This window comes from Oncorhynchus mykiss, chromosome 3 (assembly GCF_013265735.2).
Source record: "Oncorhynchus mykiss isolate Arlee chromosome 3, USDA_OmykA_1.1, whole genome shotgun sequence".
NCBI lineage: Eukaryota > Metazoa > Chordata > Actinopteri > Salmoniformes > Salmonidae > Oncorhynchus > Oncorhynchus mykiss.
The window spans coordinates 46,112,606-46,125,799 of NC_048567.1; the positions used below are offsets into that span (position 1 = coordinate 46,112,606).

A 13,194-nucleotide genomic window follows, 5' to 3' on the forward strand; every position below is an offset into this window, starting at 1 on the left:
CGCTAGTTCTAGTTTGTTGACTAACGTTTATATGGCGACCATGATGTAGCGGTTAGCGGTTATGGTATGAAGGTTTGGCTTGGGGAGGTTTTTGCCCCTGGTCACAGGCAGCTGTTGTGCTGTGCACTGAAGTCAACAAGTGAAGGGAAAAGGTGAGAGGAGGAGAGCGCGTAGTTGCGAGATGGAATTATACAACAAGCAAAGTGGTGATGCTTTATGTGGCTGCTATCAAAGTGAACTGTGCGGGTATATTCATTCCGCCGATTCTGTTGCAAAACGTTTATTAAAACAGAAGAAAACAATGAAACTGAGGGACCTACCTGAATTTTTCCAATAGAAAAACTATTGTTTTAGCTGCAAAACTTTCCATTTTGCAGCTAAAACAATAGTTTTTCTATTGTTTGGACTCATGATTATGTCCCAGATCAGCTAGAGTTTGCGTTATACGTCCACCCATCCACCCTCCTTGCGTTTTTGCCTTAAAGTAACCTTCCGTCTTATACAACCATACCAAATGTAACATATCATACTAATTTGAGTGTCCTGGATTTAAGTTTACTATGTTACGTCTGGTCTATGAGACCAGGCTGAGCTAAATGCAGGCAAGAGTGTGCAAGGCGGATTTTGAATGTGTCACCGTCTGTCACCTCGATTACTCCAATTTGTCTCTTGACCTGTGCACCTACGTTTTAAACTTAGTTTTTTTTGTAGGCTAGGTTGTAGCAACCTCATGACAAATTTGAGAATCAGATTAGTAGCCTAGATCGATGTTACATTGAGCTGGTTAAGTGGAGTATGAATGACAGTCATCCAATATGCTGGATGGAAATAAGGTCACACACATAAGAGAACATGTCAGTATGTCACAGTCACATGGGCAAGAGGCCAAAGCATATTGTATTGTAAATGCGAGAGTGTTTCAGAGGAAATTAAAGAGAACATGTATGACTGTGGGGAAAAACAATGTATTTTATCTACGAGGCCACAAGTATGACAAGTTCCTTAAAAAAGTTCATTCCGCAATGGAGCAAGCGCCGGAATGTTACATAGATTATATAAAATAAATATTGAGGTCTATTGTTTCAGGTTTCACAAAAAGGCAAGGCTTTTGCAGACATACCCATCAGACCTCCGGCACTGGCAAAATGTAGTGCACTGTGTCGGGAATGAGGTGCCATTTGGGACACAACCCTGAAATACTGTAGAAAAAGCTCAGCCGAACCTCCCATTCATTTTTGAAACAAAGAGTCTTTTTAAAAACTGTGGTGGTGGGAGGAAGTGGGATTTACATGTCACTGTAACTAGGGAAAAGGTTTTATCAATAAGTTATATTACTTAGTTTCTAAGGTGTCCAAGTTTCACTATGTAATAAACTGGGGATGGTGGGGGCTGACCCAGAGATAGCGAAGTGGTTCAAAACAAGGTTAGCTACTGAGCAGTGGAAATACTAGCAAGTTGCCATTACATTGACAGTACATGCTGTTAATGTTAAGTGTGGTCTAACGCAAGAAAAGGACTGTAATTTATTAACATACAAATGTGTACTGTTTGAAAAATCAGATACATACAGGTTAGTCATTTTGAAAAACCTAACAGTTCTCTGCTAACTTTATCACCTCAAGCATTGGGGTATTGCTGTGCTCCTCAACCAACAAAAACTCATATGAACCCTTTTCCAAATAAAGGATGCCTTTTCTCAATCATCCTGCTTTCCCCCTGTAGTTCTAAGGAGGCACAGGAAGCGAGGGTGTCCACAGTGTCTCAGAATAGGAACATTCTAGAAGGGATGTTTTCGTTCCTAATACACAAAACAAAGGAAATCAGGGCAAGGAGACAAAGGAAGCTCCTATGGACAATAACAAGAGGTCAGTCCCAATAGCCAGTCATTTCACAACATGGATTCCTAGAAAACACACAGGCTCTGTTCACAAAATGTCAAAAAAAAGCGGACTATCAACATTTGTGCAACGAACTAAATGATAAGAAATCATGGCGGTCAACCACCGTGCTCCTTCGCTAAATTAAAATGGATTTTTAAAACTCGGATGTGTTTTTTTTGTTGTTGTATTGGACTCGTTCAAAATAAGTGTCAAACACTATTATTCACTAGAAGGATTGATTGCAAAAGAAAGTGGGAGCTCTCCAAATTGTAATGATAAGTGGGACTAAATAATACAGCGAGAGGGATGGGCCTGATTTCATAGGAAGGAAAGGTGCTCCTGAACGCCAAAGGTGCTCCTGATGTGATGATTCAAATTGTTACCTTTTTTTTTGTTTGTAGACTTGTATTTATGGTAGTTGTTCTATTTTTTTGTATGTAATTCCAGTTTACGTCTTTTTGTAGTTTGTTAGGGTAATAGCTTGCTTGGTATATTTTCGGGGGTATTTTATTAATGTCCACCACACAGAGGTAGTGGGCTGAAGAGGGTGGGTTGTTCTGGAGGAGGTGTGGCAAGTAGCGTGGGGGAAAATGAACATTAAGCGCCCACGATAGGGGAGGGAGGGGTTGGGTTATTTGTAACGTCTGTCAATGGTATTACATCCCCCCACCCCACAAAATAAATAGATAAATAAATAAGTTTCCTTGGTGTATACACTACCAGTCAAAAGTTCTAGAATACCTGCTCATTCAAGGATATTTCTACATTGTAGAATAATAGTGACGACATCAAAACTATGAAATAACACATATGGAATCAGTAGTAACCAAAAAAAAGTGTTAAACAAATCAAAATGTATTTTATATTTGAGATTCTTCAAATAGCCACCCTTTGCATTGATTACAGCTTTGCACAAACGTGGCATTCTCTGAACCAGCTTCATGAGGTAGTCACCTGGAATGCATTTCAATTAACAGGTGTGCCTTCTTAAAAAGTTAATTTGTGCAATTTCTTTCCTTCGTAATGCATTTGAGCCAATCAGTTGTGTTGTAACAAGGTAGGGGGGATACAGAAGATAGCCCTATTTGGCAAAAGACCAAGTCCATGTTATGGCAAGAACAGCTTAAATAAGCAAAAAGTAACTACAGTCCATCATGACTTTAAGACATCAAGGTCAGTCAATACGGAAAATGTTAAGAACTTTGAATGTTTCTTCAAGTGCAGTCGCAAAAACCATCAAGCGCTATGATGAAACTGACTCTCATAAGGACCGCCACAGGAATGGAATACCCAGAGTTACCTCTGCTGCAGAGGATAAGTTCATTAGAGTTACCAGCCTCAGAAATAGCATCCCAAATAAATGCTTCACAGAGTTCAAGTAACAGACACATCTCAACATCAACTGTTCAGAGGAGACTGCGTGAATCAGGCCTTCATGGTCAAAACGCTGCAAAGAATCCACTTCTAAAGGACACCAGTAAGAAGAGGAGACTTGCTTGGGCAAATAAACACAAGCAATGGACATTAGACCGGTGGAAATGTATCCTATGGTCTGGAGTCCAAATTGGAGATTTTTGGTTCCAACCACCGTGTCAGTCACAACGTCAACAGTGAAGAGGCGACTCCGAGATGCTGGCCCTCTCGGCAGAGTTTCTCTGTCCAGTGTCTGTGTTCTTTTGCCCATCTTAATATTTTATTTTTATTGGCCAGTCTGAGATATGGCTTTTTCTTTGCAACTCTGCCTAGAAGGCCAGCTTCCCGGAGTCGCCTCTTCACTGTTGACGTTGAGACTGGTGTTTTGCGGGTACTATTTAATGAAGCTGCCAGTTGAGGACTTGTGAGGCATCTGTTTCTCAAAATAGACACTAATGTACTTGTCCTCTTGCTCAGTTGTGCACCGGGGCCTCCCACTTCTCTTTCTATTCTGGTTAGAGACAGTTTGTGCTGTTCTGTGAAGGGAGTAGTACACAGCGTTGTACAAGATCTTCAGTTTCTTGGCAATTTCTCGCATGGAATAGCCTTAATTTCTCAGAACAAGAATAGACTAATGGGTTTCAGAAGAAAGTACTTTGTTCCTGCTCATTTTGAGTCTGTAATCGAACCCACAAATACTGATGCTCCAGATACTCAACTAGTCTAAAGAAGGCAGGTAGCCGGAAGCCTAGCAAGTAGCCTAGTGTTTAGAGCATTGGACTAGTAACCGAAAGGTTGCAAGATCGAATCCCGAGCTGACAAGGTAAAAATCTGTCGTTCTGCCCCTGAACAGGCAGATAACCCACTGTTCCTAGGCCGTCATTGAAAATAAGAATTTGTTCTTAACTGACTTGCCTAGTTAAATAAAAGGTCAAATAAAGATGTTTCTTTAATCAGAACAACAGTTTTCAGCTGTGCTAACATAATTGTAAAAGGGTTTTCTTATGATCAATTAGCCTTTTAAAATGATCAACTTGGTGTAACGGTTTTCTTCGTGAGAAGGAGAGTCGGACCAAAATGCAGCGTGTAGATTGCGATCCATGTTTTAATGAACAAACGTAAAACACGAATCAATGCAAACACTACAAAATAAAGAACGTGATGAACGTAACGAAAACCTAAAACAGCCTATCTGGTGAAAAACACAGACAGGAACAATCACCCACAAACACACAGTGAAACCCAGGCTACCTAAATATGGTTCCCAATCAGAGACAATGACGAACACCTGCCTCTGACTGAGAACCATATCAGGCTGAACATAGAAATAGACAAACAAGACATGAAACATAGAATGCCCACTCAGATCACACCCTGACCAATCAAAACATAGAAAATACAAAGTAAACTATGGTCAGGGCGTGACAGTACCCCCCCCCCAAGGTGCGGACTCCGGCCGCAAAACCTGAACCTATCGGGGAGGGTCTGGGTGGGCATCTGTCCGCGGTGGCGGCTCTGGCGCTGGACGTGGACCCCACTCCATGACAGTTTTAATCCCCCTCCTAAACGTCCCTAAATAGGTTACCCACCACAATGATAACATGGGACAGAGGGACAGCTCGGGACAGAGGTAACTCGGGACAGATGGGTAGCTCAGCACTGAGAGGAAGCTCAGCACTGAGAAGAAGCTCAGCACCGAGAGGAAGCCCAGGCAGGTAGTAGAAACTATCGACTGGCGGATCTGGGAGAATCTGGTCGACTGGCGGATCTGGGAGAATCTGGTCGACTGGCGGATCTGGGAGAATCTGGTCGACTGGCGGATCTGGGAGAATCTGGTCGACTGGCGGATCTGGGAGAATCTGGTCGACTGGCGGATCTGGGAGAATCTGGTCGACTGGCGGATCTGGGAGAATCTGGTCGACTGGCGGATCTGGGAGAGTCTGGACGACTGGCAGATCTGGGAGAGTCTGGACGACTGGCATATCTGGGAGAGTCTGGTCGACTGGCAGATCTGGAAGAGTCTGGTCGACTGGCAGATCTGGAAGAGTCTGGTCGACACAGACTGGCTGCTCTGGCTGCTCCATGCTGACTGGCAGCTCTGGCTGCTCCATGCTGGCAGACTGCTCTGGCTGCTCCATGCTGACTGGCTGCTCTGGCTGCTCCATGCTGACTGGCTGCTCTGGCTGCTCCATGCTGACTGGCTGCTCTGGCTGCTCCATGCTGACTGGCTGCTCCATGCTGACTGGCAGCTCTGGCTGCTCCATGCTGACTGGCTGCTCTGGCTGCTCCATGCTGACTGGCAGCTCCTTGCAGACTGGCAGCTCCTTGCAGACTGGCAGCTCCTTGCAGACTGGCAGCTCCTTGCAGACTGGCAGCTCCTTGCAGACTGGCAGCTCCTTGCAGACTGGCAGCTCCTTGCAAACTGGCAGCTCCTTGCAAACTGGCAGCTCCTTGCAAACTGGCAGCTCCTTGCAAACTGGCAGCTCCTTGCAAACTGGCAGTTCCGAACAGGCGGGAGACTCCGGCAGCGCTGTAGAGGCGGAAAGCTCTGACAGCGCTAAACAGGCGAGGCGCACTGTAGGCCTGATGCGTGGTGCTGGCACTGGTGGTACTGGGCCGAGGACACGCACAGGAAGCCTGGTGCGGGGAGCTGCTACCGGAGGGCTGGGGTGTGGAGGTGGTACTGGAAAAACCGGACCGTGCAGGCGCACTGGAGCTCTTGAGCACCGAGCCTGCCCAACCTTACCTGGTTGAATACTCACGGTCGCCCTGCCAGTGCGGCGAGGTGGAATAGCCCGCACTGGACTATGCAGGCGAACCGGAGACACCGAGCGCAAGGCTGGTGCCATGTAAACCGGCCCAAGGAGACGCACTGGGGACCAGCTGCGTAGAGCCGGCTTCATGGCATTAGGCTCGACGCTCAATCTAGCCCGGCAGACACGCGGAGCTGGAATATACCGCACCGGGCTATGCACCCGCACTGGAGACACCGTGCGCACCACTGCATAACACGGTGCCTGTCCGGTCTCTCTAGCCCCCCGGTAAGCACAGGGAGTCTGCCCAGGTCTCCTACCTGGCATAGCCATACTCCCTGTTAGCCCCCCCCCAAGAAATTTTTGGGGCTGCCTCTCAGGCTTCCATCCGCGTCGCCGTGCTGCCTTCTCATACCAGCGCCTCTCTGCTTTCACCGCCTCCATTCTACGGTAACCTTCCTCGCACTGCTCCAGCGAATCCCAGGCGGGCTCCGGCACTCTCCCTGGGTCGGCCGCCCACCTGTCGATCTCCTCCCAAGTAGTATACTCCATACTGTACTCCTCCTTGGGCTGTTCCTGTTGTTTCTTCTCCCGCTGCACCTTAGTGCGGCTACACTCCCCTGGTTTAGCCCAGGGTCCTCTCCCGTCGAGGATTTCCTCCCATGTCCAGAAATCCTTATTGCGCTTCTCCTCGCGCTGCTCCTGCCTGTTGACACGCTGCTTGGTCCGTTGGTGGTGGGTGATTCTGTAACGGTTTTCTTCGTGAGAAGGAGAGTCGGACCAAAATGCAGCGTGTAGATTGCGATCCATGTTTTAATGAACAAACGTAAAACACGAATCAATGCAAACACTACAAAATAAAGAACGTGATGAACGTAACGAAAACCTAAAACAGCCTATCTGGTGAAAAACACATAGACAGGAACAATCACCCACAAACACACAGTGAAACCCAGGCTACCTAAATATGGTTCCCAATCAGAGACAATGACGAACACCTGCCTCTGACTGAGAACCATATCAGGCTGAACATAGAAATAGACAAACAAGACATGAAACATAGAATGCCCACTCAGATCACACCCTGACCAATCAAAACATAGAAAATACAAAGTAAACTATGGTCAGGGCGTGACACTTGGATTAGCTAACACAACGTCCCATTGGAACACAGGAGTGATGGTTGCTGATACTGGGCCTCTGCACGCCTATGTAGACATATAAAAATCAGCCATTTCCAGCTACAATAGTCATTTACAACATTAACAATGTCTACACTGTATTTCTGATCAATTTGATGTTATTTTATTGGACCAAAAATGTGCTTTTCTTTCAAAAACAAGGACATTTCTAAGTGACCCCAATATTTTGAAAGGTAATGTCTATATATATATATATATATTTTTTTTTTAAAATGTATAATTTGAATACATCAAAAAATATAGAATAAAAAAAGTTTCCCCAAACATGTTTGTGGGTGGTGTGGTGTAAAATAGTTGCTAAGGATGGTGCTCATTGTTGGGTTAATGTGACATAGTGACCCCCATGTAAACTTCAACTCTAAAGTTGAATTAGAACAATGGATACCTTAATATTTGAGCCATTTCAGCAATTCATTCTACAGAGTTAATTCAATTCAGTAAAAGGTTTAATGAGAGGAGTATCTGTCAACACTACCACCTTTCAACAATAAATACAAATGCACAAAGAGAAACATCTTAAAAGTAAATGATTTACTCTCCTGTGCCTTTTAAATGGTTCAGGATGTGTTCCATCTAGATTACAATTCCCTAATACAAACCATTTTACAATGGCAGAGATAGCCTCATTAAAGTCCTAACTGAAGAGCTTTTACATTTGTCAAGGAAAACAGGGAGGCAGTACATCACGGAGTGTCAGCGGCATGAGCTGAAAACCCTCTCTGAAGTGGTCTAAGTGGAGACGGATGTTGTACTGAGGTAAAATGTCAAGTGCTCGTCAGAGTCAAAATGTTCCCCAAGCTGTCAAATATCCAACCAACCTGGCTCTAATCCTAGTGACAACCAACACCTCCCTCTACAGGTAGCACCAGGAGATGTTGGATTGTCTAAACAAATGCTTCCAAGTACTTAAAATCATGCAATGCCCGTAGCAGGTGAAACAATGATGAAACGATGATGAAATATTTGCTGCAGGTACAGTACCATTCAAAAGTTTGGACACACCTACTCTTTCAAGGGTTTTTCTTTATTTTTACTATTTTCTATATTGTAGAATAATAGTTAAGACAAACAACTATTGAACAACACATACAGAATCATGTAGTAACCAAAGAAGTGTTATACAAATCTAAATCTATTTTATAATTTTAGATTCTTTGAAGTAGCCCCCCTTCGCCTTGATGACAGCTTTGCACACTCTTGGCATTCTCTCAACCAGCTTCATGAGGAATGCTTTTCCAACAATCTTGAAGGAGTTCCCACATATGCTGAGCACTTGTTAACTGCTTTTCCTTCTCTCTGCGGTCCATCTCATCCCAAAACAACTCGATTGGGTTGAGGTTGGGTAATTGTGGAGGCCAGGTCATCTGATGCAACACTCCATCACTCTCCTTCTTGGTCAAAATAGCCCTTACACAGACTGGAGGTGTGTTGGGTCATTGTCCTGTTGAAAAACAAATTATAGTGGGACTAAGCGCAAACCAGATGGGATGACATATCGCTGCAGAATGCTGTGGTAGCCATGCTGGTTAAGTGTGCCCTGAATTCTAAATAAATAAATAAATAAATAAATCCCAGACAGTGTCACCAGCAAAGCACCCCCACACCATCACACCACCTCCTCCATGCTTCACGGTGGGAAACACACGTGGAGATAATTCGTTCACCTCCTCTGCGTCTCACGAAGACACAGAGGTTGGAACCAAAAATTTCCACCCGTCTACTGTCCATTGCTAGTGTTTCTTGGCCCAAGCAAAACTCTTCTTCTTATTGGTGTCCTTTAGTAGTGGTTTCTTTGCAGCAATTCACTATGAAGGCCTGATTCACGCAGTCTCCTCTGAACAGTTGAAGTTGAGATGTGTCTGTTACTAAGGTGCAGTTAACGCTAATGAACTTAACCTCTGTAGCCGAGGTAACTCTGGGTCTTCTTTTCCTGTGGCGGTCCTCATGAGTGACAGTTTCAGCTTAGTGCTGGATGGTTTTGCAACTATTCTTGACATTTTCCAGATTAAGACATGAAGGTCAGTCAAAGTAATGATGGACTGTCGTTTCTCTTTGCTTATTTGAGCTGTTCTTGCCATAATATGGACTTCGTATTTTACCAAATAGGGCTCTCTTGTGTATACCACCACGTGTTACAACACAACCGATTGGCTCAAACACATTAAGGAAGAAATTCCACAAATTAACTTTTAACAAGGCACACCTGTTAATTGAAATGCATTCCAGGTGACTACCTCATGAAGCTGGTTGAGAGAACACCAAAACTGTGCAAAGCTGTCATTGCGGCCAAGGGTGGCTACTTTGAAGATTCTCAAATATAAAACATATTTTGCTTTGTTTAACACTTTGTTTTTGTTTACTAAATGATTCCATATGTGTTATTTCCTAGTTTTGATGTCTTCACTATTACTCTACAATGTAGAAAAAGTAAAGAATAAAGACAAATCCTGGAATGAGTAGGTGTGTCCAAACCTTTGCCTGGTATTGTATATTAATATCAAATCTTTCCACATCTTTGACATGGAATGAGAGATAGGAAGTGCAGTATCTCATCACCATGCTGCCAAATAAAACAGTACAATGTTTTCAAAAAACAAGGAGGACTAATAATCTTCTCAGATTCTGTTATACGGAACACGTCAACATAATAAAGGCATTGGCCATGTCCAAAATCTGTCTTGCCTACTACTTACTTAAACTGTCGTCCGACATACTATTGAGAATGTACTCTGAGGTATAAATGAGCGCAATAGGCAAGAAATATCAGCATACTAAGCTCCTCTATACTGAGAACGCGTCATCTAATGCACAGTAGATGATGCGTTGATTCCCGCCATTGGTTCATTCTGGTCACCTTATCTAATTATCAGCTGTTGTCAAACACACGTGAGTCTGGAAAGACGATTCTCTTCCTCAATAGTGTGCAGCGAATTCTACTAGATAAAAAGCCAAAATGAATATGACATCCTGGCATTTAAAGCATACTACATTTTCAGAAGTTCACACACACTATATAAAACGTTCTATTTTCGCGTACCCAAAATGCCTAACATTTCGAACAGAAGTACGGGTGTTCAGACACGGCCATTGTAATTACAGGAACGGTGCCAAAGAGCACCTTCAATCTATAAAGATCTACTGACATATTCTTGCAGCACTTTCCTTCCTTTTTTTTCCCAACAGTAAATGGTTTGAGGTCCTTACCTTTCCCTGTGAGGAAGAAGCACTCCATCTCCACGCTGCTGCGGGAGTGAGAGACACAGAGGGCCGAGCTGGGCACCAGGCCCTCCTGAGGGGGGCTACGGTCGGTGGTTCGCACCAGACACCAGCCGGGGCGGTCACTGGGCCTCTCCAGTAGCTCTACCGTCTGACCCGTCTGAAGGCTAAGCTCGCTGGAACAACCTGCTGTGAAGTCCTGCAGCACCACTGTCAACTCACAGCCTCCAGAGAGCTGTGAGACAGGAAGAGACCGAGAGAACAATGAGTTAAGGTCTTAAAACAAAGTGGGTGTTGGCACAATTTTTATCACAGCAGAGAAAAGGAAGGTAAGTGCACAGCTCAGGTTCTAGGTTAAGCCATGTTGGGTTGTGAGATGTATTCAGATATTAGTTTAGTGGAGTGACATGCACACATCCATAAAAACACTTATCCCAGTTGCGGGATTACAGCGGATTATATAGAACAATGAACAACAACAACAAAAAATGTTCAGACATCAAACCAGGGGACAAACTATCAGGGGATAAATGGATTAAAGACACCCTATTCCCTTTTTAGTGCACAGGGCTCTGGTCAAAAGTAGTGCACTAAATAGGGAATAGGGTGCCATTTGGGCTGCCCACCCATGCCTTCCATGGAACAGAACATGGCTAAGGTCAGTGTAAGTGTGTGCCCCGTCATGAAATGCTATTGGATACAAGTGAAACAGGTGCGTACTTCATATAGTTTATGACTGACTGACAGGGTCAGACTCCACTGCTTTTATCATTCATAGGCACCGGGGTCAGAGTTTGAATCACACCACAGTATATTACACGAGCACCAACTACAATTAATACACCTCTATATAAATCAGTAGGACATTTAAAACATTGCTTCATATCAAAGACTGGTGTGTATCCGGGTGTTAAATTGGTTAACACTCAACAGTTACTCTATACAACATACATCCAATATCTGTTCAACACAGTTGACCTAATCTCAGCAACCCAGAACCAAAAATGTCATTTTAACAGCCTGTTCACGAGAGATTACAGGTGACCTTATAATTAACCCATTATCAGTATCTGAGATCAGCTTAGTTTCTGGAGAGAGAAGAGTCATGTCATAATATTTACACCCACTAAATGATTACACTCAAAGATTTTATTATTTGAAGTGAGGTAATAAACAAACCATAGGCCTATAGATCATGGTCGTCTGTATGCGTTCCAAATGGCACCCTATTCCCTACATAGGCCTAGTTCACTACTTTTGACCAGGCCCCATAGGGCTTTGGTCAAAAGTAGTGGACTATATAGGGAATAGGGTGCCATTTGGGACGTAGCCCTACGTATTATAACTCTACCTGGGGAAACGGTCGTAGCCTACACCAGTTTGATAAACGAGAGTCATAAATGACTGCAGTCTCCCAGTTATGAGGATATCACTAGTCTCCAACAAATTATGAATGTTCTCTGGCTGAGGAAAATACTCTCTGGTTTCACAATTATCGTCTAGCTAGCAATCCATTTGAAGTCTGTAAACCTCCCACCTTGGGAAATTAAAATTAGTATCAATCCTCGGGCTGTCACTCCGAGTCCCCTCAAAACTTAATCATATGCTCCGAGGTTCTACTCTGGTTAACCCAACATGGGCTGAGTCCCAAATGGCACCCCATTCCCTATTTAGTGCACCACTTTTGACCAGGCCCATAGGGAAGAATAGGGTGCCATTTGGGACGATTGAAGGAGAGTCCTTAAATTCACCCAGCTGCACAGTCAGATGGGAGTGTGACAGGGTTCGAAGAGAGCAGGTACGAGCACACATTCTGTTTCAACTTGAGTAGCAGTCTAAGAGGAAGTGTAGTCAAACCTATGTGTATTTGCGGTGATAAGAACTCCTGAATTAGGGTTGCAAAATTCCTGGTCCATTTCCCAAAATTCCCAAGTTTTCCAGAAATCCTGGTTGGAAGATTCCCGGAATCATTAGGGAATTAGCTGGAAATCTGCTTGTAAGTAGGAAATCAACCAAGAGTTCTGTTTACGTTACCGGACGTTTGCAACCCTAGCCTGAAATAACCCAGCAAGTTCTCAACACTGCCAGAGAGAGAACAAACAAAGTCCAATGTCGGACAGATCAAGGACACACACTTGAGTTACCTCTCGGTTGTCTACTATGGGGGTTCGAAACAGAGGGGATTCTAAATCACACCACTTCGTTGACTCCTTCAATAACAAAACATATTTGACCAGCAACCAAACCCAGTTGGAGGGAAGTGTTTCAGGTCATCTTGAATGGAGATCAACTCCAATCTCTTACTAGGAACAGGAACACTCCACAAATCATCCACTCCCACAGAGAGCTGTTTAAAATAAGAGCACTCCCTCTCCATAGCCATGTCCCAAATGGTGCCCGATTTCCTATACAATGCACTGCTTTTGACCAGAGCCCTATGGGCCAAGGTCAAAAGCAGGGAACAGGGTGTTATTTGGGATGCAGCCTTCTCTATGATCATGTTCAAGGTTTTAAACAGGCTGACTGAAGCAGATCCAATCTAGTGTCAACAGAACAAAGTGAGGCTCATGTTCTGAGTTAGAACACACCCCTGTGTGAGGGATGATCCTCACACAGGTCAGACCCATCCCAATGGAAACCATGATCCAGCCTCCCCCACTCGTCTCGACCACCCATAGCTTTCTGTCAGCATCATCTGGCGGTTCCTCACTCCCTACATTCTTCCCCCCC

At 44.3% G+C, this 13,194-nt stretch overlaps 1 protein-coding gene across 4 annotated transcripts in view; it reads right to left on the reverse strand.

Annotated features, from left to right (window-relative positions):
• The window catches only part of LOC110504150 (kalirin-like), a 257,148-nt gene that overhangs the window by 34,545 nt on the left and 209,409 nt on the right, over positions 1-13,194 (reverse strand). For all 4 annotated transcript variants that reach the window (XM_036974283.1, XM_036974281.1, XM_036974280.1 and 1 more), the window contains exon 34: positions 10,453-10,699. In XM_036974283.1, coding sequence (XP_036830178.1) covers positions 10,453-10,699 — 247 coding nt within the window. The remainder of the gene's footprint in view (positions 1-10,452; positions 10,700-13,194) is intronic.